Genomic DNA, 26363 nt, shown 5'->3' on the forward strand with positions numbered 1-26363 from the left:
TTCCTCACCTGCAACAGAAGGGACTTTGGGGCTTTTTCTGCCTCTGATTTTCCTAAGTCACGGCCAAGGACAAGGTCCTCATAGCTCCCCCCTGCAGTGCCAGCTGTGCCTAAAAGTCTAGAAAGTGGCAAGACTTTTCTCGACAATCCCCAGAACAAGTCTGACTCAGTTTCCCCTCAGAGAGGATGGCTAGGATTTGGCAGAGTGGGACCATTGCCTGTACACTCTGTCACCAGCCAGGCTCAGCCCCTTCGTCCCCTGCCATGTCAGGGTGATGGAGAGGCAACCCCCTCCCCTTCCTTCACACATCCTGTTTTTCATTAATTGTTTCCAGGTGGGCCCAGAGGTTGCCCTGCAGAGGAAGGTGGAAGCACGGGAGAATTTAGCAGGGGGATCAGTGAGAGGCAAAAACAGGAAGGGGTTGGGAACAGGCCATGGAAAATTCACTGCCAGGAAAGAAAGGCCAGCATCTGGTTTGCATTAAGCTGAGAGAGCTTCGAAGCCCAGAGCCTGAGTGGGAGATATTGTTATCCATCCACAGGGCAGGCGGGGTGTGACTGCTAGTCAGGAACTAGCAGCTTCTCCCAGCAGGAACTCAGGGGCTAACAGGAAAGAAGAGGGAAAGCAAGGAAGAAGGCAACAGGAAACTCAGTCTCCACTGTGGCTGACATCTCATGAATGTTATCATCTTCTTTTTTTTTTTTTGGCTGTACCATACAGCATGCAATATCTTAGTTCCCCTACCAGGGATTGAACCCACATCCCCTGTAGTGGAAGCTTGATGTCTCAGCCACTGGACCACCAGGGAAGTTATCTGAATGTTATCTTCTCTGATATTCACAACTTCACAGGGGAGAGTTGTCCCCATTTTATAGCTGTGAGAACTGAGTCCCAGAGAGGTGAAGTGACATGCCCAAGGTCACACAGCCAGGGAATGGCAGAACTCCAGATTAGAATTCAGGCCAAATGAGATAAGATGGAACATTCAAACCATCGCATGGGTGGATTGAGGCTGACTGTGTGCCAGGCAAAGGGCCACTGAGGATTTGGTGATGAGTGCAGGCCAGCCTCTGCCCATGGGGTCACTCAGTTCGTGTAGGGGCGTCTGACGGTGCCCTGGGACACTCGTCATGACACAAGGTGGACCATGTGTCTGAGGGCTCCAGTCCAGTGCCTGCAGAGGAAAAAGCAACCCAGAGGGGAAGGCTTCCTGGAGGAGGGGATATGAGCAAAAGAAAGAAGTTTATCAGAGAGGGGTATGATGGAGTGGAGGCTGCAGAGAAGGGGATACTGTGAGGACAGTGGGAAGGAGGGGCGTACAGGCCATGTCTAGGCAACAGCAGCTGGCCTGGTGTGCCTTAGAGAGTGAGGGTTCATTTCATAGTTTGGGAAACAGAGGCACGGTGAGGCTAAAGTGCCCAAATGTCTGGAAGTGGTTGAATCCAGCCTGTCTGACTACAGGTCTGTGTTCCTCCTAACTGCTACACTGACTGGTCCCTTTTGTTGGTAGTTAAATCTGCCCACAATGCAGATGACACCACCCTTGTGGCAGAAAGTGAAGAAGAACTAAAGAGCCTCTTAATGAAAGTGAAAGACGAGAGTGAGAAAGTTGGCTTAAAACTCAACATTCAAAAAATGAAGATCATGGCATCCGGTCCCATCACTTCATGGCAAATAGATGGGGAAACAACGGAAACAATGACAGACTTTATTTTTCAGGGCTCCAAAATCACTGCAGATGGTGACTGCAGCCATGAAATGAAAAGACGCTTGCTCCTTGAAAGAAAAGCTACGACCAATCTAGACAGTATATTAAAAAGCAGAGACATTACTTTGCCAACAAAGGTCCATTTAGTTAAGGCTACAGTTTTTCCAGTGGTCATGTATGAATATGAGAGTTGGACTATAAAGAAAGCTGAGCACCGAAGAATTGATGATTTTGAACTGTGGTGTTGGAGAAGACTCTTGAGAGTCCCTTGGACTGCAAGGAGATCAAACCAGTCCATCCTAAAGGAAATCAATCCTAAATACTCATTGGAAGGACTGATGCTAAAGCTGAAACTCCAATACTTTGGCTACCTGATGGGAAGAACAGACTCATTTGAAAAGATCCTAATGCTGGGAAAGATTGAAGGCAGGAGAAGGGAACGACAGAGGATGAGATGGTTGGATGGCATTACCGACTAGATGGACATGCGTTTGAGCAAGCTCCGGGAGATAGTGAAGGACAGGAAGGTCTGGTGTGCTGCAGTCCATGGGGTCACAAAGAGTCGGACACGAGTGAGCGACTGAACTGAACTGAATTGAATGCAGTAAACCTGGGTTTGATCTCTGGGTTGGGAAGATCCCCTGGAGAAGGGAATGGCAACCTACTCCAGTATTGTCGTCTGGAGTATCCCATGGACAGAGGAGCCTGTCGGGCTACAGTCCACGGGGTCACAACTGAGTGACTAACACACAAAAGTTTTAAGGGGATATTGAGGGCAGGGACCACAGGGAGGCCGGGGTGGCGGCAGTGTTACACGAGGCCACAGAGCCAGCCAGTGACAGGGCCGGGGCTGGACAAGCTCTTTCCAACTTGCCAACCTGGGTGGGGAGGGGACAGACTGCCCCAGCCACGGGCCTTGGAAAAGTCTGAGGCCTTGGGCACGCCAGAGTGAGGCTCCCGCCTCCCTTTGAGGTATCTCACCTTCCCTGGGAGGAGAGCCCGGCATCGTCCACTGCCCGCTGAGCCATGGGAGTTAATAATTACTGGGTTTAAGGAGATAGAGGCCTGTTGGAGAGGCGCCTCCCTCACAGGCCGCTGCTCCTCAGAGATAGCAAAGGTTAGTGTGAGCCTCAGCCTGGGGGTGGGGAGAAGGCTCCTGCCACCTCCCCGCCCGGCCGACTCCAGAGGGACCCTCGGTCTGGCTCTCCAGCCATGGACCCTGCGGAGAAGCCTGCTGAGTGCCCGGCCCGAGGAAAATGTCCTGTGTTCCTGGCGGTGAGCTCAGGGACTGTCCGCTACGCTCCATCAGGTCTGGGCCCTGCACTCGAGTGGAATTTAGGAGAGCAGCCCTGGGACACAGACAGGTGAGCTATTGACCTGGGGAAGGGAGAATCTCACCACTCAGCAGGGGCCTTGGGGGAGGGGGAGAGGCGGGGCTCCAGACTGGGGCTGCTGCTGCTAAGTCACTTGTTGTGTCTGACTCTTTGCGACGCTATAGACTGTAGCCTGCCAGCCTCCTCTGTCCATGGGATTCTCCAGGCAAGAATGCCGGGGTGGGTTGCCACGCCCTCCTCCAGGGGATCTTCCCGACCCAGGGATTGAACTCGCGTCTCTTACGTCTCCTGCATTGGCAGGCGGAATCTTTACCACTAGCACCACCTGGGAAGCATAGAACTAGGAGGAATTTCAGGAGCCTTCTACGAGGTCAGCCACCAGGGAGGGCCCTGATTTGTCTCCTCCGACTTGGTGGTTGTACAGATGTAGCATCAGAGGCTCAGAGAGAGCAAGACACTCATCTTTGGTCACACAGTGAACTGAAGTCTAGATCCAGTGCCTAGGTCATCCAGGCTGGCAAGTCTCTCCCGGATGGGGTCTGTGGCCAGGGCTGCCAGGCTGGGGATGGCAGGGGTGAGAGGGGGCGTTTGGGGAAGGCGGTGACTTGGGGGGCAGAGGACACACCTTTTATTTTCCCTCTCCACTGGCTGCCAGGCATCTAATAGGCTCCCCTCGTTGCCTGACAGCATGGATCTGCCGCTTCCAGACAGCCCTGTGGCTTCTGGGCTGTCTTTTCAGGAAACTGGTGTAAGGGGCCACAGCCCTTCCTTCCCTGGCTGTGTGACATCCAGAAGGTTCCTTAACTTCTCTGAGCCCATGGTTTTCAACCGAGGAACATTTGTGGGAGGAGCTAGTGAGGCCTTGGGAGTCCTAAGCAGCTCCGTCGATCACGGGATATTTTTGGCTAGTAATGAGGGTGGTGACAGTGACTCCTCACTTGTCCTTCAAAACCTCGCTCAAGGGTCTGCCCGGCTGAAGACTCTTCCCCGGGGGCTGTAGCCCTGGGCTGACACCCCCTCCACCCGTTATCTCCCACCAGTCTGGGTTACCACGACTTGGACCAGGTCTTATCTCCTGCCAGGGCTTGTGAAAACTTGGAGGGTAAGCTCCCTGTCCTGAGCCCCTTTTGTGTCAGTCTTCCCGCTCCCCTCAAGAGTGAGCAGACCAAGGTCCAGGAAGACAGCAGTTGCTCAAGACTTATTCGGTGAAGGATTTGTCAACAAACATAATGACAGCTGCTTTGGGCGAGACCCTGGGCTGGACTGCACTGCAGTGGGTAGAGAAACACAGACCCAAGGAGCAGCTGGTCGCGGCCCTTGGGAAACCACAGTGGTGGAAACGAACGCCCTACACAGTGAAGGAAGAGAGATCTGACTGCACAAGTCGGGTTCACTGCACAAGGTGCCAGGGGGCATGAGAGCAAGGTATCAAGTCTGGCTTGCCCTCCACTCACCAAGCCCCGTTCCTGTTCCTTCCTAGTCCTGCCACCTAGGAAAGGAATACTGTTCTCTCTCTCTCTCTTTTTCATTTTGGCCCGACCAGACAACATGCAGGATCCTAGTTCCCTGACCAGGGATGGAACCCATGCCCCCTGCAGTGGAAGTGCGGAATCTTAACCACTGGATCCATTGTTCCAGTGGTCTGTGGTTCTCTATTTTGAACTAAGACACTATCCACTTTGCAAGGTGTGCCCTGGGAGTGCAGGTCCCCATTGTCTATCTCGCCACAATACTGAGGACATGTATACTGAGGACCGTCCTCCTCCTCGCCTCAGGAGGACACAGCCTGTGTCTATGCAGTTTGCTTTTGGGTCCCCAGCTCTCATATGGCCCATAGTTTGTGTTCAGAAGGGGTGGCTGAATGCATTGTTGTTGTTCAGTTGCAAAGTCGTGTCCAACTCTTTGCGACTCCATGAACTGTAGCACGCCAGGCTTCCCTGTCCCTGTCTCCCAGAGTTTACTCAAACTCATGTCCATTGAGTCAGTGATGCCATCCAACCATCTCATCCTCTATTGAAGGGACTCCTTTTGCCCTCAATCTTTTCCAGCATCAGAGTCTTTTCCAACAAGTCCAATGAGTTGAATGCATGCATGAACAACATGTGTGTCCCCAGATGAAGACCCGAGAAACTCAGGGCCTCCACCCCAGCTCTGGGTCTGAGCGTAGTGCCCCAAGTTCTAGCAATATGAAAGAGAAATAGCTCCTCCCAGCCTCCCAGGCCTCCTCTAGACAAGAAGGGTGGGAGCCACAGTCCCTGGCAGGAGAAGCGGGGTTATGCTCTCACTGAATCAGCCCCAGGCTGAAGTCGAGCCGATGATCAGGGCTCCAGATAAGTGACACAGGGACAGAGGGGTTGAGGGACAGGCTAGACCAGTGTTTAGGGAATTTGCAGATGAGGGACCGGACAGGTGTATGTGTTGGGGGATGGGTAGGTGGGTGTGATTCCCCCAGAAAGTAGATGGTGGGCAAAGGCAGGGGTGGGCAGAATCTGTTCAGAACTAGAAGGGAGGCCCCCTAGTTTGGAGGTGGGGGGGTGGTTGGAGACTTGGGCCAAAGGTGAGGCCTCCCTCAGAATAAGCACTCAGCAGGAGGGAGAAAACTGGTTTGGGGGTGAGCCCCCTTCTCACCAGAAAGGATGTTGCTGCGGAGCAGGAGCCCAGGGAAGGAGTGATGGCCAGAGGGCCGGGTGAGAGGGAGGGGGTGGGAGGGCATCCTCTAAGAACCTGGGAGCTGAAAGCTTGGAGCCATGGTAGGTGCTTGAACAAGGGTGGTCTTGCGAGGGTGCTGCGGGGCGCTGGGCGGAGCGGAGTCAGCTGGGAGCATCCGAGAGCCGCGCGGGCCGCGGGGTGCTGGGGACCGGCTCCTCCCAGCCTCCGGCGGTCGCACTGTCCGTCCGGGGCGGGCGGCCCGAGCCGGGCTGGGCCGGGAGCGCGCGCGAGTTCTCCGCATCGGCCGCCGGAGGGGCGGGGCCGGGCACGTGTCCTCGGGCCACCCCTCGGCCACGTGACCGCCGAGGGCAGGGTCGCGGCGGGACCCGGGGCCAGGGCCGCGCAGACCCACAGGCAGCGGGCAGGACTGACAGGCGGCGGGGCAGCCCGGCGGGCCCCGGGCGGAGTCGGCGGCGGGCGGGGACGGCGCGAGGAGCTAGCGGGGAGATTGCCGCGGCGGCGCAGGGAACCGAGGCCCGGCGGGCCCCCAGGCGCCGGGATGTGGAGCGGGTAGGTCCCCGCTGGGTTGGGCCGCGGCTGCCTCCGGGGGTGGGACAGTGAGGGTGAGGGGGAGTCCCTGCCGTGTGTGCGCCTTGACCGGGAGGTGCTCTGCGCCCCCATCCCTGCCCGCGACTGGGGGTGGAAGGACACCCGGCCTGGAGCGATCAGGGGGCTTCTCTGCGGGGCAGGGAGTGTGAAGGGTGAGCTGTAGACCGTCCCGAAGTGACAGCACCAACTCCTCAGAGCTTGTCGGGAGCGCAAGTGAGATTGGGGGAAGGGAGTGGGCGGCGGAATGCAAGCCGGAGAAAGCCTGGGAAAAGCATCTAGAGGAAGGACGCCCCCCCAGGCTGGGTGAACCCTTGAAACACAGTGCATTGGGGGAATGGGGGACTGGGTCTGTGTTAAGTTGGCTTCCAAGCTGGTCAACCTCCGTCTGGGGCTCCTGGTGCGTGCCGGGCTCAGAGGTGTGGGGTGGGACCTGCCTGCAGGCTGGCAGCCGGCAGCATAGATTCTGGGCCGTGGGTAGTGGCTCTGGTACCCATATCTGTTCAGTGATGCTCAAAGGTCCCTGGGTGACCTGATGTGGGATCCCTTCCCTGTATATGCAGAAAGGCTGCCGTCTTCTCACCAAGTGGGGTAAACACTTCTTCCTCACGAGCCTGGAGGGACCAGGTCCTGACGGAGATGTGGCCAGAGTCGGGGTGGCTGGTATTCCTGGGTGGAACCAGCCAGATGGGTGGTCCCAGGAAAGGGCTCCTCCCAGCTACAGCTGGGGAGTGAGGGAAGCCCCAGAGGAGAGGCTGGCAGGCTGGGAGTTTGATGCAGGCTGGATCCACTTTACTCCATGGCACCTAGCAAAGCTGGAGCTGAGATGCTAGGGGAGAAATGGGGGGATGGGGGGAGTCATCTCCAGAAAGGGGCTGGAGAGAATGGGTTCCCGGTAGGGGTGAGGTGTGGAGAGGCATGAGAACTCTTAAAGGGAGAGAGTTAGGCAGAGTGTGGATTCTTTTGGAATTGTGCCCTGGGGGAAGGAGACTGAGCTTAGGGAGAGGTGGGCTGGTGACAGCTGGAGAGGTTCGAGTGATCCTGCCGGGGGTTAACCGTGTTTGAGGAGCTTGGGTGGAGGGAGCTCGCGACCCCTTGCATCGGGTGCACCCAGGCACACACACAGCCCCCGAGTCGTTGTGTGATCCTGAGCACATGGCCTCACTGCTCTGAGCCTCTAGGCTGTGTGGTGGGACTGATCCAGGCCCAGAGTATGTCCTTTCCCACAGGCATCCAGGCTGGGCCTGCCGAACAAGTCTGGGACCTCTCAATAGATGGATGCTCATTTTAAAGACACAATCAGAGTCCCAGGACCCTCTGGATGGACCAGGCTTCTCCAGCTGATCCTCACTTGATGCTCAGTGTGGCTCACTTGGATTCCCCAGGGCTTAGCCGGGTGCAGAGCACACACTAGGTGCTTCATAGATACAGACGGAAAGCATGAGACAGAATGAGGCATTTGGGGATTGAGAGGCAGAGTTTGGGGGTTACCGTGAGCGCTGCCTTCTCATGGACCCCTCACTTGGTTATTGGAGATAAGGATTGAAGGATCAGGAGCCAAGCTACTAGCACCCACTGGGAGCCTGCTGTCCTGGGACCCCAGCAGCAGTGGGGAGGGATACTGCTTGGGCCACGCTTGCCCAGGTAACTGATTGAGCTGCTGTGACAATTCTGGGCAAGTACATACCTGGGATCCTTCCTCCTAGACTGGGAGAGGGGGGAGCGGTGAGGAGTCGATGACCCTGGCTAAGCAACTGATGTCTCTTGAAGACAACTGAGATGCGTGTCTTGGATGACTGCTCTGTTAATGGCCAGGTCATGGTGCCAGTTCACCTTCTTGGCCCTGGACCCAGGACCGCTCCCCCAGGATGGGTGGCAGTGACAGGACTCTACAGGAGCTCGAGTGGACCCTCTTCCTTAGGACTTCTTGAGTATGGTCCCTGAACTCAGAACTCAGAGGTGGTTCCCCTGAAACAGAGCTGCTGTCCCCCTCCCCCCAGAGTCCCATACCCATAGTCTTGGATGCCTAGCCAGCTCCGAAGTGATGGGGTGAGGATGGTGGGATACTTGGGATACTTCTGCTGCTAAGACAGCACTAGGCACTTGAGACTTGGTCATCAGAGGCCAGAGTTCGGGTTCTGGGCTAGTTTCCTGCCACTAAGTGGCCATGTGCGTGTAGCCCCTCAGTTTCCCCATCTGCCAGATGGGGGTAATCATATCCATCCCTGGGGGAGGACAGGCTCTGATGCACTGCCCAGGAATGAGAGAGACCACCCCAGCCTCCCAGGGATGGGGGACCGTGTCTTTGCTGCAGGCCTACAGATGGGCTGTGTGATCTTGAAAAAGTCACCTAACTGCTCTGGGGCTTGGCTACACTAAGGGGATTGGATCTGTGAGGTCCTGCTTTAAGGTGTCACAGGGAGCTCTGGGCTCTGAAATGGCATCTAAAGTAGGGCGTCTGGAGCCTAGGGGCTCCAGGGTCGAGAGCAGGGTAAAAGGGTACAACAGTCCCTGTCACCTCCTCCTGGAAGCCCTCCACGATTTACCTACCTCCCCGCTCAACAGGTGGAGATAGCTTTCCTGCCGTTAATCGGCCCACACTGGTCTGTGGGACTCAGACACTCAAGAATGTCCTGCTTGTCCTAGACTCTCCTCGCATCTGCACAGGATTTATGCCCAACAGGGTGGGGGAAGGGGAGCAAAATGAATTCAGCTGTGATGAGAAGAGGGCGTGGTGATGTTGCTGCCAGAATCTGTGCCGATTGCGTGAGGGCGGGCTGGTGGCGTGCCTGGCACACGATAGGTGCTTCTGCATACACGTTGCGTCTTTGAGGCCTTGGGGTATCCGTTTCTTCTAGGACCAGACAGGCAAGTATGCGGCACGTGCTGTGTGCCCTGCTCTGCCCCAGTTGTCGAGGGAGCCCTCCATCCTCTTGGGCCTTGCGCCGGCTCCCAGTGGAGACATCTAGGCTGGGCTGGGCGGGCAACCCTGGAGCTGTGGCCCAGAGAGGCTTGGCCTGGCCCACCTGCCTCAGGTGTTCTGAGCTCCCTGCTTACCATCCCGAAGCTGTCCCTGCCCTCCTCCTCCTCTGCCCTCTTGCTTCCTACCAGGTACACAGCTGCTTCCCCCTTCCCGGAGTGGTCCAGGCCCACCCTCTCCTACCCCAGGGGTCCCGCTTTCCTCAATTCTCGGCATTCCTCTGTTCCCATCTGTGACCTGTTCTCCGATTCTTCTGCAACCCTCCTTTCCTGGCCCTCAGCTCCTCTGCCACCCATCCCCTCATCCAGGCTCAGGGCTGTAGCTGCTTCCTCTGGGCTGGTGCCTCCCCTCAGCCACCACTTCCCAAATGCCTCAGCCACCCCCCTTTCCTTCCCTGAAAGACCCCCTCCCAGTTCCTCATTCCTGTCCTGGGCACCACTGTTGTCATTCACCTCGTCCTTCATTTTTAATTATACTAATTACTGTTAGCGTTTTTTTGTCCCCCTCTCCAGCCCCTGGCCCTGCACTGATTCCCCCCCCAGCCAGAAGTCTTTTGTCTCTGTGCGTCCCCCTCTGCATGTCCCCTCCTAGCCTGCAGCCTGCCTGGCTAGAACAGCAGCCTTGGGTGGAACCCCCTACCACTACCACCATCCCCAGCACCACTCGGGCACTGGTTCAAACTTCCTCAAAACCCCGTCTGCATCCCGCCTCACTTCTCCGAAACCACCATTCATCCCCTTTCCTCGGGTCCTGATTTTCTGGGTGACAGTTCACATGACGCACCACCGCCTGGGCTCTGGGTTCAGTTCCCCCGTTGCCGCTTCCTTGCTGTGTGTGTTCAGCCAGCTCGCCGTCCCTCTCTGAACCTCGGGTCCCTCATCGTTCACCCGAACCGGGGAGAGCCTCTCGCTGTGGCAGCATCGTAAGTTCACACATGGAGACATGGGGTAGTGGGCTGGCATGGACATGAGCGGGAGCTTGGGAATCTGATCTGGGTCTGGAGCTGAAGACTTGGCCAACACATGAGACCCTTGCTGGGATCCCCTCGGCCCCTGAATGGGAGTCACTTGGCTGTCAGCCTAGTGTCCTCAGAGCGTGCTTCCTAACCGGGCCACTGTTCCCTGGGTCAGGATTCCTGCAGACCAGAGATGCTGCAGCCGCCCTGGATCCTGGGCTTGGTGGCCCCAGGCAGAGGGCGAGGGTCCCTGTGTGCCCTCCCAACTGTCTCCCTTCCGTGGTTTTCAGCGCTTCCCTCGCTGGCTCCTCCCCTGCTTGTTTAAATGAACTCACTGTGCCCTGTTAGTCTTTAACTCACAGAGGTGACCTGGGCACTGGTGGGCAGAGAGGGGGAGGGCAGAAGGACTGCATGGCAGGCTGTCCTGGTGAGGCTTGCTGGGTGACTGGGGACCATAGCCTCCAGGGTCGCTCCTCATTTGGCCATTTTTTCTAGTTAGGGATGAAAGCCCTGCTGGCCACCCCCACCCCAGGGGTGGCCTAGGGGCTAAGGATTGCAGTTACTGCTCCCCACTCTCCCGCCCCCACTGCCTGTATGCTTCCTGGGGAAGTGACCCAGTGGGGCCTTTCCTGTATGAACTGCCCGGGCTCTAGGCTGCGGAGCTGGCTTGGGGTGGGGTATGTTGGCCGCCCCCACCTACCCCTGACCTTGACTCATTATTTCCCTCCCTGGGGCAGACCCTGTCCCAGTGGCCCCTGCGGCGTGTCCTGGACACTGAACTCTGTTTCTGCAGGGAATATGGCGGCTGAGAAGGTTTGAGGAGAAGGCCGTGCACCTGGACTGGGGGCAGAGAGGCGGGGCAGAAGGACTTAAGTGGTAACCCGTGCTGTCCAAGGAGTGAGCTCCCCACCCCTACAAGGGCTCGCACCCGAGTTTTCAGGCTTCTGGTGCTGAAGTGTATGGATGATAGCGAATTCTGGCTTGGGTAGACCCGAGGGGCTTGGGGTCCCTCTCATCTGAACTTTGAGTCACAGGAGCAGGCCCCACGGCCCCAGTTGCGGGGGGGGGGTCCTGCAGACTCCAGTGCAGGGTGGGCCCTCCCCTCTGCTCCTGCACCCCGGGTGGGCCCTCCCCTCTGCTCCTGCACCCCTGGCCCAGGCACAGGGAAGTTGGTGACCATGGCATGATCCTGCTGTCCCCACGCTTTCTGCCATGAGGATTTGCTCGTGGACTTTTCCACTGGGGAGAGTGGGATGGGTATCACAGACGCTCTGTCTCAAGGCCTCCCTGAGACACTCTTTCCTTTGGCTGCAAAATAAGGGCCCATCCCCCCAGCAGCAGGCCAGGTGAGCCCGTTAGGAAAATGCTGGGAGAGGGGGGCTTCTGGACACATCCCCAGCCCGTGGCCAGAGACCCAGACCACACTGGTGGATGAAGTTCAGGCCTTGTGGGAGAGGCTGGTGGCCTGTGGTCCCCTCCATCTCCATTGTGCGTTCTCAGTTGTTCCTGACTCTTTGCGATCCCGTGGGTTGTAGCCCGCCAGGCTCCTCTGTCCATGTGATTTCCCAGGCAAGAATACTGGAGTTGGTTGCCATTTCCTTCTCTTTGTCCCCTAGGCAGGGGGTATGGGTGATGGCAGGGTGATCCTTGCTGTAGGGCTAGGTGTCTTCAGACCTGAGATCATGCCCTGTGCTGCCCCTAGAAGTCACCCCCTGCCCTTGGCCTATAGTTCTTGCTCATTCTATTGTAGTGGGCAGCCCCGTGATGGGGTCCCCACCAAGCCTGAGTGATTATGGCCATCCTCTCAACTGAGGAAGTGGGGCTGGGCCCCAGGTCTCCAGGCTCCTCCCATGGGTGCATCCTCAGGGTCTCGGGTTGCAGGTGCAGGACACAGAGCCTGGGCAGAAATGGTGAGGGCGGTGGGGTGCGTGACAAACATGGGTGCAGACAGCCCTACTATTTCCCTGGGGCCGTGGCCAGTGACTTCCTCACTAGATTCTTGGTGAGTCCCCTGCAGGTTTTATCCCCATCCCACAGGCAAGGAAGCAGGTTGAAAGAATTTCAGTGATTTTCCCAGGGGCTCATGTGGACCCCAGGTCGGAACCTGGCATGGACCCGGCTGTGCCTGACTAGCCTATGCTCTCAGCCACAGCTCCCCCAGTCCTGGACTCCCTTCTAGGAGGCAGTTTGGGCTAAAAATGGGTCAGTTCTCTCTGTCACAGCCAAGGAGGAGTCTCCTGGCTGCCTGGGAGCCCAGTGGCCCTTGATCCCCAAGCAGATGCACGGTTCTGCCGCCTGCTCCCCACCCGCCTGTCTGCTGTGGCTGGCCAGCGTTGGGCCTGGGCTGAAGACCCAGCCGCCTGTCCCACCAGTGCCCCCGACTAGCTGTGTGACCCTGGGCAAGTCCTATCACCTCTCTGAGCATCCGTCCCACAACTGTAGAATGGGGACAATACAGCAAATGCTATGGAGAGTTTTAAATGAGATAACATGGGCGGAAGACCGCCCCCCATAAGTCCCCTGCGTGCAGCTCCCAGCCTGGGGCCTCCATAGCACTGCCACAGCCCTTTAAGCTTCCTGGGCCCCCTTGCCAATGAGACACCCGCCCCCAACACACAAGGGTATTAGGAGAGACTCCATCTGGCATAAACATTGTTGATGGAGTGGTGGGTGCACATTCCCACTTTATTCATCAAAGCCCCCTGTCCCTAGAAGGCAGGACCCAGAGCCAGGAACCTCGGGGCCAGTTCCAGCATATGGCAGGCCAGGCTGGGCAGCTGGACCAGGCCATGTGGAGGGATGGGAACGGGCTCATTGCTAGGGTCCCTGTGTGCCTGGTGTTCCTAAGGGGAAACTGAGGTTCAGAGGCTGCCTAGTGACTGTCCTAGAATGCAGGGGACAGACCCCAGCCTTGCCTTACTTCCGCTCTGCAGTCCTGAATTTTATGACCCGTGAGCCTTCCTCTCTCCTGTGTGGGCCCCTCTTGGCTTCCTTCCCCTGCACTTCCCCACTGCTATCAGCAGCCCAGCACCCCCTCATCCTCAGCCCCGTCAGGGACACTCAGAAGCTGCTGGCTCAGACGCCGCCAGCTTGTGCTGAGTGAGCAAGTCCAGAGGTGCTGTCTTGGCACAAACCGCCACTGTCCGGGCTTCTCCTTCCCTCCCTCCTCAGGGTCTGCTGCGAAGGGACAGCATAGAAGGGAGGGGACGGGGGCTGCAGGGGGCAGAGGCAGGTGGCCCCCACCTCCCACTGCCTCTAGGGTCTTTGGCTTCAGGGAGAGGAGGGTCCTGAGGGCAGGGGTGGCGGCGGGCAGAGAGGGAGGCTGTTTGCCTGAGGTCACAAGGCAGACCAAGCGGAGAGCTGGGACTGCTCCCTACACCGTCCAGTGGGCAGGAAGTGGGGCTGCCGTTCCCAGGCCGTTTGCACAATCTTCCTGTCTTGGCCCTGCCTGCCCTGGCTGGGTCCTTCCTCTATGGTCCACCCTAAATGGGAGTGAATCTGCATGAAATTTGTATGAGCGCTAGCAATGAAGGCGGTTCCCACTTAAAGGTCTTGCGTACTGAGGCTGATCCATTCAGAGTGTCCCTTGGAGACTCAAGGAGAGCGAACCAGTCCATCCTGAAGGAAATCAGTCCTGAATATTCACTGAAAGAACTGATGCTGAAGCTGAAACTGCAATACTTTGGCCACCTGATGCGAAGAACTGACTCACTGGAAAAGACCCTGATGCTGGGAAAGATTGAAGGCAGGAGGAGAAGGGGACGACAGAGGATGAGATGGTTGGATGGCATCACCGACTCAATGGACACGAGTTTGAGCAAGCTCCGAGAGTTGGTGATGGACAGGGAAGCCTGGCGTGCTGTCGTCCGTGGGGTCGCAAAGAGTCAGACATGACTGAGCGACTGAATTGAACTGATCCATTCAGTGCCCTTGAGGTAGGGCCACTGGGATTGTCCCAGTTTTGTAGGAGAAACTCAGGCTGTCAACATGGATGCATTTATAGTGTCTGCTGGGCAAACAAGTACCTGCTGTGTGCTGAGCACTTACGTGGTCCTGGCCTGGAGGGGGTGGTTGATAGAGGTGAATGAGTCCTGTCCTTGTCCCCAGGAGACCCTTTGCTTGGTCATTCTGCCCTTGTGACAACCTCAATGATGGCTCATTTTACAAATGGGGAGACTGAGGCCCAGGGTTGCAGGTGCATTGCCCAGGGCTGGTCCCTGGGCTCAGTTCTCCAGGCCTCAGGACCCAACCCTGTATCTGCTGTTTGCCTTGCAGCCAGCCTCACCCGGACGAGGGCCACCCGCCGCCCCTTGAAGCTGTCCCAGTCCCCTGGAAGAGCGTGGGCCCCTGCAAAAGCCACAGGGAGTCCCTGGGAGGCCTGCCGGAGACCCCTGCAGGGGAGGAGGCCCAAGGCGAGGAGGGCCCTGCAGCCGCCCAGCTGGACGTGTCGCGCCTGCGCAGCTCTTCCATGGAGATCCGAGAGAAGGGCTCGGAGTTCCTGAAGGAGGAGCTGCATAAAGCGCAGAAGGTGGGCACTGAGGGCAGGGTGAGACACGAGGTGGGGTGGGAGGAGACAAGGGGCCAGCCTGGGAGCCGCGGGCTCTCACCCAGCACCCAGAGATGTCACCGTCCTGTCAAGGCCACCTGCATGCCAGGCCTGTGCTGGGCGTGAGGGCAGCGCAAACAAAAACAGTTCCTGTGACTTTTAAATGACTTTTATAAGTCTTGACGTCCCTGAAAACCGGTCCCAAGCTCTAACGAGCTGACAGTTGGGGTTCAAAGAGGAAGCAAGCTCGGGCCCCTAGGCCCATGTGGAGTGACCCCCGGGCATGGCGCCTCGTTTCCCCAGGAGCTGAAGCTGAAGGATGAGGAGTGTGAGCGGCTGTCCAAGGTGCGGGAACAGCTGGAGCAGGAGCTGGAGGAGCTGACAGCCAGTCTGTTCGAGGTGCGGGCCCGGGGCACAGTAGGGAATGGGTCTGCTGGGCGTCCATCGCGCCCCCCACTCACGCGGAGCCTGCCCTCTTCCCAGGAAGCCCACAAGATGGTGCGAGAAGCCAACATGAAGCAGGCAGCGTCAGAAAAGCAGCTGAAGGAGGCCCGGGGCAAGGTGAGGCCCTCATCAGCACGGACCTCCTGCCCACCTCCCAGCCCTGCAAGCGCTAGCCTTTGAGACCTAATCGGACCCTGGCGTGGCCAGGGGGGCCAGCAGGGATGAGCCAACCGAGGCCCAGCAGGGAGGGGCAGAGGTCTGAGACAACCCCGCTGAAACGTGCCGGCTGGTATGAGGGCCCAGCGATCTGGGCCTCTGGTTGAGCTTCCACTGCACCACGGGGACCTTGCTGGGGGCTTTTCAGGGGCTGGGAAGATCCTGTGGCCCCTGTAATTTCTTTTCCCTCCTCCCATACCCCCTTTACACAGCAGCAACATCAGTCTGGCTGTGTGAGCATGGACAAGTAGCTTTATCCCTTGGAGCCCGTTTGCCCATCTGCAAAAATGTGAGGGCCAGGCTTGTTTCTGGCTCCTGGGGACCTGTCAGTGGGAGGCCCAGCCAGCTCCCATACCCATGCACCTCAAGAGTCTTGGTTTCTAGGATCACCTTCGCCAGGCTGTATCTCCTTTTTGAACCTCAGTTTCCCCATCTATGGTGGCTCTGACGGTAAAGAATCTGCCTGCAATGCAGGAGACCTGGGCTCAGTCCCTGGATTGGGAAGATGCCCTGGGGAAGGAAATGGCAACCCACTCCAGTATTCTTGCCATGGAGAATTTCATGGACAGGGGAGCCTGGTGGGCTACAGTCCATGGGCATGCGAAGAATCAGATACGACTGAGCAACTAATACTTTCACTTTACTTTCCCTATCTGTAAAATGGGTATCTCAGCCCCTACCTCAGAGGCTGTTCGAAGGGTCACGGGTAGGGTTAGGTGCTGGTCACAGAGTGAACTGTCCTGAGCTGGGGTAGGGCAGCCGGGGTGGCATCAGCCCTGGGCTAACATTAACGGCTGTCTCATCCTGGACAGATTGACATGCTACAGGCAGAGGTGACAGCCTTGAAGACACTGGTCATCACGTCCACACCAGCGTCTCCCAACCGTGAGCTCCACCCACAGCTGCTCAGCCCCACCAAGGCCGGACCCCGCAAGGGCCACTTGCGCCATAAGAGCACCAGCAGTGCCCTCTGCCCTGCCGTGTGCCCCGTTGCAGGGCACATCCTCACCCCAGACAAGGAGGGCAAAGAGGTGAGGGGCGTCGGGTGGGCAGTGGTTGCGGTAAAGGGAGCCAGTGCCCCCTGTCAGGCAGACAGAAGTGCCCAGTGGGGACCCGCCTGACCCCCACCGTGTGACCAGGAGCCTGTCCTGCCCTCTCTGGGCCTCTGTGTCCTCTGGTCATGAGGGCCGGGTGAGTTCCTTGTGGGTCCCTGTCCAGGCGGAAAAACGGCTATGATGTCCTTGGCTGTGGGTCTTGGGCAAGTGGAGCCCCTGTCAGCAAGCACCTCAGTCTCCTCATGTAAATGCGAATTCCTGCGGCCACAGGAGCTCAGCTCAGGGCTGCACCCAGAAAACGCCCTGCGTGCCCACGAGGACTGTAGTGAGATTCGGGTTCCTGGGGTCTCTGAGGCCCAGGTGGCCCCAGCTCCGTTCTGCCTCAGGCCTCCAGGGAGGAGGCCCAGGCCAAGCCTCTCCGCCCCCTTCTGAGCTCTCAGCTTCCGACTGGCCTCTAACATCTCCTTCCTCTGTCTTTCTCTGTGCATCCGTCTGTCTGTCTGTCTTGCCGGCCCAGCCGGGGCTGCCTCCCCTCCTCTCCCTGCTCCTCTGCGTGGTCCCCAGCAAGGCGGCTCACCTCACCTACGAGCCGGCCTGGCAGCTCCCGCCTGGGGAGTTGCCCGTGGGCCTCACCTCTGCTACCTCCCTCTCCTTTTCCCGACAGGTAATGGCTCTGGAGAGGGGCCGCCCCCCACCCCCCAGCCTCTCACTCTGCATGTGCCCCTGGGGTAGCCGGCAAGTTGTGTGTGTTCCCTTCCATGTGCACACGCCTGTGTGTGCTGTGGGTCCCAGCTGGCCCCCATGTGTACTGCCGGGTACCTGCAGGGTCACTCTTCAACTGTCCCTCCTCAAGGAGGCAGTGAGGGTCTTTGGGGTGAGACCCTGGAGTGAGTGAAAGTCGCTCAGTCGTGTCCGACTCTTTGCGACCCCATGGGCTATACAGCCCATGGAATTCTCTAGGCCAGAATCACTGGAGTGGGTAGCCTTTCCCTTCTCCAGGGGGATCTTCCCAACCCAGGGATCGAACCCAGGTCTCCTGGATTGCAGGCGGATTCTTTACCAGCTGAGCCACAAGGGAAGCCCAATACCCCGGGCCCACCTCTAATTCTCTAGTACCAAGAAACTGAAAATGCACCCAGAAATAAAACTTGGGAGTTTGAATCTAAATTCTGCAGTGCAAAGGGAAAAGACGAGTTCTTCTCTAGGACTTGGCTCCCCTGCACGGCCTCAGGCCCAGCAGGCCCTGAGCTTCATCCTCCCTGGCTCCCCACCTCCTTGGGCCTTGCCTGTCTCTGCTATGCTGGTCCCACCCCCACCCCCCCCGCCAGCGCCCTGACACCCCCACCCGGCTCCCCCCGCCCCCACAGGTGGACACGACCCTGTTTGCAGAGTTCCAGGCCTGGAGGGAATCGCCAACCCTGGACAAGACCTCCCCGTTTCTGGAAAGGGTGTACCGGGAGGATGTGGGCCCCTGCCTGGACTTCACCATGCAGGAGGTAAGGCGGGCAGAGGGCAGCCTGCTGGAGGGCCCGGCCCCGTGGCCGGAGGCCAGCCCCTCATCGTCTCCTTCCGCCGCCCTGCTCTGCCGCAGCTCTCGGCCCTCGTCCGGGCTGCCGTGGAGGACAACACGCTCACCATCGAGCCCGTGGCTTCACAAACCCTGCCCGCAGTGAAGGTGGCCGCCGTCGAGTGTGGTCGCACCAAGTAAGCTTAGCGCCCTGCCTCCTTCCTGCCCCCTGGGAAAGGCCCGCGTAGCTTTGGGCTGCATCAAGGGGGTGGCCAGGGAGGGCTGAACCTCAGGGCTACCTGCTGGGTCCTGCAGTGAGACCCCAGGGTGGGCAGGGGCACCCTACCAGAGAGGGACAGTGGATGCACCCACGCAGGGCAAGGAGGCATCTGTGGCCGAGATGCCGCCTCTAGTCCTGGAGCTGGGGTCTCCCCATCCTGGCTGGCCTGACGTGCTTCCCTCTCCACTCCCTCTCTCTCGCAGTGGGTTCCGGGCCCCGATTGACACGTAAGTGATGTCATTTGTTGACTCCACCTCCTCCTGACAATTATCTAAGGGCCCTGGGGTCTGGTCCTCCTTGCTGCTTAGCTGGCATTGGGCAGGGCCAGCGTCAGAGCTAAGCTGCCAGTACGGAGTGAGGGCAGGCAATGGAGCCTGTGAGGGAGGCCCACAGTGGGAGCCTTGTCATGGAGGGGAACATTTGAGCTGGGTTTTGAAGGATGAATAAGTTTGCCAAGCAGGGAAGCAAGCTTCCCTGATGACTCAAGGGGGTTAAAGAATCTGCCTGCAATGCGGGAGATGTGGGTTCAATCCCTGGGTCGGGAAGATCCCCAGGAGAAGGAAATGGTTACCTACTCCAGTATTCTTGCTTGGAGAATTCTGTGGACTGAGGAGCCTGGCAGGCTACAATCCACGGGTTTGCAAAGAGTCAGACCTGACTGAGCGCTAAACATGTACACATGTAAGCAGGGAAGGGCCTTTGAGCCAGAGGCAACAGAATAAGTAAAGGTATGAGAAGCCGGAATATTAATGGAAAACACCATTGGGTGGATAGGCACAGAGTTGGGGCTCAGGCCATGGACAGCATATGGGGCCAGTGTGTGAAGGGCCTCAAATGAGGTTTGGGCTTTAACCCACTAAAGCCAGCATTTCATAGATCATCGATTAACATTGCCTGAAAAGAGGATTCCCTGTTTGGATCCTGGAGGCAGCAAAGGTTCTGATAAGTCCTGCAGCCAAGGAGCCTATTTAAACTCCCTTTACTTGGGATTCTCCATAACTATTTCCTGGGCAGTAGGGGATGGTAGGGGGTTAGATGTGGGTTTGGGGAGTAGCCCCTGGCTGTAACATGGAGGATAAGGGTAGAGATGAGGCAGAGAGCTGTTGGAATGAGTGAAGGCATCCAGGCCAAAGGTCCTGCTGGTGCAGGACTGAGCCTGGGGACTTGGTGACCTAAGTGGAAGAGAGAGAAGATGCCTGCTTAGTTGGAAGAAGGGGCAACTGGGTCTCAGGGTTCCAAGAAAGAAGCGAGGGGGCATTTTTAGGGGCTGCAGAGGATGGAGCTTTGGTATACCTGGCCTGAGGTTGACCAAGCCCTCCTGTCCAACAGGGGTGAGGTGAGGGAGTTAGAGATGGGGTCCAGCTTGGCTTAAAAGTCTCCTCTGGGGACTTCTGGGACTGCCCCCTCCTTGGCTGGGCTCCAGGCTCCTTGGAAAGCTGGGGCTAGGGGAGAGGATGCCAGCCTCCACTCTGATGTCTGTCTGCCTGCCCTCTCTCTCTGCCTTCTCTGGCTGCTGAACTGGGTGGGTGAGCCCCAGCCATCCCCACGGCCCCCTCTGCTTTTTCACAGTACATGCGCCCTGAGTGGGCTGGCTTGCGCCTGTCGTCACCGAATCCGGCTTGGGGACTCTGAGAGCCATTACTACATCTCACCGTCCTCCCGGGCCAGGGTGAGTCATCCAGTGGGAGTGTGATCTGGTTCCTTAGGGGCTCCCTGCGCTGGGACTCTGAACCCCAGGCTGCACAACCTACAATCTACAGATCAGGGCACAGGCTCAGAGAGGTGCAGAGACTGACTTGGGCCACACAGCCAAGCCAGGTGTATTTGTTTGCTTCTGCTGTGTAACAAGTTACCATAAACTTAGTGGGGTATCTATTAATTATCTCACAGACTCCTTGGGTGAGGAGTCCAGGCACAGCTTAGGGTCTTCTGCTCAGGGTCTCATGGGTTGCAGTCAGTGTGTCAGCAGCTGCATCCTTTCTAGAGATCCAGGCCCTCTTCTGAGTTCATATGCTGTTGGCAAAAGTCAGTTCCTTGTGGTTGAAGGACTGAGGTAGCCATTTTCTTGCTTGTTGAAAAGTAATCATGGAAATGACACCTATCACCTCTGTCATTCAATGTAACCTAATCAAGGGAGTATGATTAGTGTGATTAATCACTCTAGTGACACTACAGTTCAGGTGAAAGTTCCACGCTCCTGACCCCTGGCTCTAGCCCCAGGCTTTGGAGAAAGAAGGTTCTGAGGCTTGTCTGACAGTCAGCCATGGGCACCGAGGGACCTCCAGGAGTCCCAGCTTGTGCCCTCACCTGCCGGGTGACCCAGGCTGGATCAAGGGACCTCACTCAGCTGGGATGATCAAGGGACCTCACTCAGCTGGGATGAGGGTGGGATGGGTGGACCCCATTCCTCTGTCCCTTTAAAGACAGTGAGGAAGACTGGGAAGAACAAAAGTGTGGAAAACTCCAAAGCTTGGTGTAAAGGTGACACAGTGTGGAAGGCCCTCTTGGAGGAACCACCTCCTCCCCTTGACCTTCTAGAGGTGCCTCATGGGACTAAAGTAGGCTGTTTGCCATCATCGGGCAGCAGACTGACCAGCCAGGGCAGCTCGTCTGGTCCTGACGCCTCTGCAGGGCAGCCCAGCCTGGGTGTCCTGGTGAATCTTCCCAGCAGTGAGCTGAGCTCCCAGTACAGAGAGGAAGCTTGAACCTTAGAAAGGAAAGGGGGTGCACCCTGGGCCACTCAGCCTAGACCTCGGATCTCCCCATCCTGGATCCAGTCTCTTTCTGCTGCAGCCTTCACCCTCTGCGTCTGTGTCCAAAGTCTTGTTCAGTGGCCATGGGCCCCCTTTGTGCACTTTTGGCCATACCCCGTGGCTTGCAGGATCTTAGTTCCCCAACCAGGAGTGGAACCCATGCCCTCTGCAGTGGAAGCACTGAGTCTTAACCACTGGACCATCAGGGAAGTCCCCTCTTTGTTCTTTCAGATCCCAACCAGGAGATCCATGCCAGACGCTCCTGGGCCTACAAAATTACATCTAGAACATCGGTTCTTCCAGGCCTACACACGCCTGCTGTGTTGACCGGAGCAAGGATGGGAGAGGAGAAGGGTGTGAAGTTTTAGGATGTGGTCCCCACCCTGAGGGGCTTCCCTTGTAGCTCAGCTGGTAAAGAATCCACCTACAATGCAGGAGACCCGGGTTCGATTCCTGGGTTGGGAAGATCCCCTGGAGAAGGAAATGGCAACCCACTCCAGTATTCTTGCCTGGAGAATCTCATGGACTGTAGCCTGCCAGGCTCCTCTGTCCATGGAATCGCAAGAATCAGACACGACTTAGCGACTAAACCACCACCACCACCCCACCCTGAGGAGACCAAGGAGTGTGGAATCCAGAGGAAGAAGAGAGTTCTGTCCCCAAATCACGGCCCTGGGGAGAGAGTACCACTGCTCTCCTCCCCTCCCTACTCAGGGGTCCACTCACTGGCCACTAGGCAACACCACGGCCTGCGATTTGAGCTCCTCTGGCCTGCGCTACCCCATCCTGTTCAGCCCTCCCAGGCGGCGCCTCAGCCACCCTGGGTTAATCCCCTGAGCTGGCCTCTCTCCCACCTCCCTGCCTTTGCCAGGGCCACCAACCCAGCGCACCCACTCTGTCCTCCTGGCAAGGGCTCTTGTGTGTTTGAGGGTCCAGCAGGAGCATCACCCTTCCCTCGGCTTTCTCCACTCCCCAGCCGGTGCCCCCCACACACACTTGACATCCCTCCCCCAAAGCACTGGATATTCAGTAGGGGCAGTTGTGAGCACAACTGCCAGCTGTCTTCCACCCTGTCTTAGGTTGGGTTCCCTAGAAGCAGAGCCCAGGATGGAGAGTGTGTGCAGTTTTCAGGAGGCGAGGGAGGGAGGCAGGAGTAGGGACAGGCAAAGGTGAGGCCTCTGCTGGAGTCTGACTTCATTGCCCTGCAGCCCAGAGTGGGTTCTACCCTGAGGCAAGGGCGTGGCCTTTTATACCCCACACGCCAGTCATTGGCCCAGGTTTGTGAGGGTACTGGGGTGCCGGGGGGATTAGCAGCCAGCACTCTCAGCTGTGGGGAGGTGGAACCCCAGCCTGGGGGAGGGGGCCTGGGCAAGGCACCAACAGCACCCTCTCCAGGGTTTGAGTCTTTGTGACCGGGGTCAGATCTGAGCCAGCCCTGGGTCCCCAGTGCCCTGTAGAGGGCCTGGCATGGAGGAGCCTTAGGCAAAGCTGAGGGCCTCAGGCCAGGATCCAGGGCAGCCAGGTGGGCAGCTTCTGATCCCTCATCTTTCCTGGCATCACGCATGGCACCTCCTAAGGAGTGGATGCCCCGGAGCCTCCAGCGTCCAGACCTAGCAGGCCCCTCAAGGGAGCGTGGATTTTTGGCAGCGTACGGAGGTTTCATCTTTCAGCTCAGCCGCTTCTTAGCTCCCTGGCCTCCGCAGTTGTCGGGTCGTTCTCGCACCCTCCACTCCCCCCACGTGTGGAATGGGAATGGTAGGCACATCAGCCTCTTCGGATCCCCGCACTTGATTACACTATAGTTGCCGGCATTGTTTTTTATTAGGAGTAACAGTATTGCTCCTGTTAACTGTAACGTTAGAGCCCAGCCGTAATCTGACTCTGCCAGGACATGGGGTTCCCAGTGTGGTCTCCGATCTTTCCTGGCTTTTGTGGTGGGGACCGAGGGGTTCACACCTTGTCCGTTCTGCCCACAGATCACGGCCGTGTGCAACTTCTTTACCTATATCCGCTACATCCAGCAAGGCCTGGTGCGGCAGGACGGTGAGCGCCCCCTAGTGGCCGATCGGGTGGCGCCCGGGAGCGGCGGCGCGGGGCGGGGCGGGTCAGCGGTGGCCCGGGCCAACCCCAGCACTTTGCTGCCCTCCTCGGAGGGAGGACTCTTCGGGAGGGGAAGGTTGTGAATTAGCAAAAGCCTCCTCCAAGCGTCTGTTGCTACGCCCTGTGGAGAGAGGAAGAGCGGAAGGAGGCTCCTGGGCGTTGCCTCACCAGGAAAACCAGAGGCCTCGGCATACCTGGATCCCGCTGCTTTGTCCTGTGCAGAAACCTCTCCCAGCCCCCGGGGTCTGAACGAACAGCATCCCTGTTACTGGCCTGGCTTCCGAGGCCCTACACGGAGGGGCCTCCCCTGTGAATCAGCTCCCCACTGCGTGGTCTCCAAGTGGTAGCTGAACACGGGCTCGCCCACCTCCCTCTGTAGACCCTCCCCCACCCTTGCCCGGCAAGTCCTCTGCCCACCCGTTGTGCCCTCTGCCCCCATTCTGCCAGGCCAGGGGATGGGCCCTGCTCAGGGTAGCTGGACAGCATCTGCAGCCTGTCTAAGTGTGTGGCAGTGTGTGCGTGCACGTCCGTGTCAGGCTATAAAAGTGACCATAGTCACCTTCAAGCCTCCCAGGCGTTCAGCACGCAACAGTTTGCAGGACCTCAAAGTGGAGCCTCTAAGAGGTCCGGCCACTCACAGAGGTCATCTGTCCTGAGGGACTGGGGAGTCCTAGCGGTGCCTGCCAGCTGCTGTGCCCAAAACCAGGGGGAAGGGCCAGGCCATCTGCCTGAGGTGACCCTGGGGGTCACTGAGCTGTCCACCTTCTCTCTTTACCTACAGCGGAGCCCATGTTCTGGGAGATCACCAGGCTGCGGAAGGAGATGTCACTGGCCAAGCTCGGCTTCTTCCCCCACGAGGCCTAGGGCATGGCCCAGGCTCGGAGGGTGGCTCTGAGCTGGAGACAACACCCACCCCAGGACAGACTGACAGACAGGGTCCTGGAGCCAGCCCTGAGCCAGAAGCTGAACGGAGGGACAGATGGCCAGGCCTCGGAGGCAGCACTGAGCCGGCACCAAATGTCCAACCCTGGACAGGACCTCAGGAGGAGGTGACCTCCTCTCCTCCACAGTAGTACGACAGCCACCAGGAGACTTTCAAGAAAGCACCAAAGACCAAGGAGCTGGGAGCCGTTACAAAGGGGCTCGGCTCTTGGCAGGGGACCCCTGGGGCAGCCAGCACCCCCTTGCTATCCCAGGAGCTGTTGCCTGCTGGTCCTATCTCCAGGGTATCGTCCTCACCCTTCCAGTTCGCAAGCCCTGGGCACCAGCACCCCCTAGTGGCCATGCTTCACCCCATTCCCAGATGGCCTCCCCACCAAAGGCCTAGTGGGCCTGCCATCCCTGGTGCCCACAGGGCAGCAGAGTTAGGAGGGGCAGGCAGGGCCTCCCTGGCTGTCTTCCACTCCATCCTGTATCTGCCTGAGATGGATCAGGGGCCCTCATCCCCCTCCCTTCCTGCTGGCTGAGCCCTACGCTGCAGGGAGCCCTGCCTCCACCCCTGCTGGGAGGATGAGGGCACTGTCCTCCCGGAGTCAAACACAGATGGGCCACAGGACGCCCAGATCTGCCTTCAGCTGTGCCTGGCCATTCAGACAACGGGGGCTGAGATCGCCCAGCGCTGCATGCCGGCCTGGAGTGGGGCGGGCAGGACCTGGGCCCCTCCGTACCCCGCACGGTGCCAGTAGTGGGGAGCCAACCTGGACACATCCTTCACCACGTCCGATTTCCTCCTCTGAATGGAATGTAACGCGATCTATTTAATAAAGGATGGCTTTGTTGGTAGAGGCTGGGCAGCCACGCGCCTTCACTCCTGCGCCCTGGGGCTTGGGCCAAGGTTTGGGCATCTGAAGGAATGAAACAAAATCCTTTCCTTGCCCGCCCTCGTGCTTGTGATTAACCCCAAATCCTGAAGGGATTGCTGGAGGCAGCACCCCTGAAGTCCTCCACAGTGTCCATAGGCCCGTGGGTTATTGGGGCGGGTGGCAGAGAGCCCAGCTCCCCCTCCCTGTGAGGAGGGGTCTGCTGTCAGGAGAACAGGGGGCTCTGTCCCCGCCTCCCGGGGAATCCTGGGCAGATCCCCTTGTGGTCCCCCTGCCCGGTGTCACGTGGAAGCCTGGAGCTCAGAGTCAAGGCATCGAGGCCTGCCTGGCGCATGCGGGACAGAGGCAGGATTGATTGGTGATGTCTGCCAGCAGCACAGCAGGGACTGGAGTCACTCTGGATTTCCCTGCCCCGGTCAAGGGACAGTAGTCATCAGAGGTAGAAGAAAGTGGGGGTGGCCCAGGCCTCTGAGGACCCAAGGTGGGCCTTGAGAGGTGACTTGGGGTGCCTGGTCCTCTCCCTACTGGTAGGGGTGTGGTCCAAGGCCAGTGGGTGTCCTTCCTTGGCGGGGGGGCATGGCAGCTTCTGGGTCAGTATTTACTGAGGCTGGTGATCCCTCGAGGGGACTTCTCTGGGACCTTGGGGCCACTCAGCTGTTAGGTCAAGGCCCCCCACTTTATCACTCGTTCCAGCCAGTAGCCTTTTCCCTCTTGCTCTCCTACCTCGCAGATTCTCCCTCTGCCACAGACCCTCCTCTCCATTCCACTTGTGATTTGAATACCATCTGTCTCCCCAGCCCCCCTGGGATGTTCACCAGCTAGGCCTCCTGTCGTAGACTGTCATTTATTCACTCAACAAACACTGGGCAACTCATGCGCAGACACAGTTCCTAGTGCTGGGGTACCTTGTTGGAGCTGAGACTCTCACGGGGAGGCTGGTAATAAAAATAATGCATGGGGAACATCCAACATGGCAGATGGGGGAAGTGAAGTGAGGAGGACGATGGAGGGTGTCGGGGAAGGACACATTACATGGAGTCACCTATGTCCTCTCCTGCCTACAGTCTCTGTATTCTGGGTCAGTCCTGGGTCAGCTGGGGGACTAAGGAGGATGCAGGTCTGGGCCCTGGAGCTGCCCCATCCCTGCCCCGAGTTTCTGTGCTCCTGGCCCAGCTGTACCCACCACCAAGGAGACACCAGGCAACATTTCAGAGCCCTGGTAGAGGTTCCCCACCCTAGACTTGCTCTGCCTGCACCTGCAATAGCATTTCCTGTTGTCAGGCCCAGATGAGGCAGGGTCAGCAAACAGTATGCTAAGATACCTGGAGGTGCATGTGACCCACACACTGTGGCCTCAGTATCTCAGTATTTATGAGCACTATTATGTCCTGGGGCGGGTTCCGAGCCCTT

At 58.3% G+C, this 26363-nt stretch overlaps 1 protein-coding gene across 46 annotated transcripts in view; it reads left to right on the forward strand.

Moving 5' to 3' along the window:
* The window catches only part of RAB3IL1 (RAB3A interacting protein like 1), a 48724-nt gene extending 23809 nt beyond the window's left edge, over positions 1 to 24915 (forward strand). For 2 of the 46 annotated variants that reach the window (XR_014067519.1, XR_014067522.1), the window contains exons 2-14: positions 14508 to 14760; positions 15082 to 15177; positions 15262 to 15339; positions 16251 to 16469; positions 17861 to 17989; positions 18085 to 18197; positions 18484 to 18507; positions 19850 to 19949; positions 21265 to 21444; positions 22113 to 22310; positions 22611 to 22788; positions 23010 to 23076; positions 23915 to 24915. Coding sequence is in view for 21 of the 46 variants with exons in the window: in XM_081536664.1 (XP_081392790.1) it covers positions 2163 to 2280; positions 3018 to 3072; positions 14508 to 14760; positions 15082 to 15177; positions 15262 to 15339; positions 16251 to 16469; positions 17861 to 17989; positions 18085 to 18197; positions 18484 to 18507; positions 19850 to 19949; positions 23010 to 23076; positions 23915 to 23997 (1335 nt within the window). In the remaining 25 variants the exon portion in view is untranslated. Of the gene's footprint in view, positions 1 to 1510; positions 2281 to 2920; positions 3073 to 6050; positions 6262 to 11025; positions 14168 to 14507; positions 14761 to 15081; positions 15178 to 15261; positions 15340 to 16250; positions 16470 to 17010; positions 17158 to 17860; positions 17990 to 18084; positions 18214 to 18483; positions 18508 to 19817; positions 19950 to 21264; positions 21445 to 22112; positions 22311 to 22610; positions 22789 to 23009; positions 23077 to 23914 lie in introns of those variants that run through there. The other 44 variants (XR_014067518.1, XR_014067523.1, XR_014067535.1 and 41 more) reach the window with 35 other exon arrangements.
* Positions 24916 to 26363: the final 1448 nt, after the last annotated feature.

The sequence above is a fragment of the Giraffa tippelskirchi genome, chromosome 10 (genome assembly GCF_054371585.1).
Source record: "Giraffa tippelskirchi isolate mGirTip1 chromosome 10, T2T-mGirTip1v1.2.pri, whole genome shotgun sequence".
In the NCBI taxonomy this organism is placed as follows: domain Eukaryota; kingdom Metazoa; phylum Chordata; class Mammalia; order Artiodactyla; family Giraffidae; genus Giraffa; species Giraffa tippelskirchi.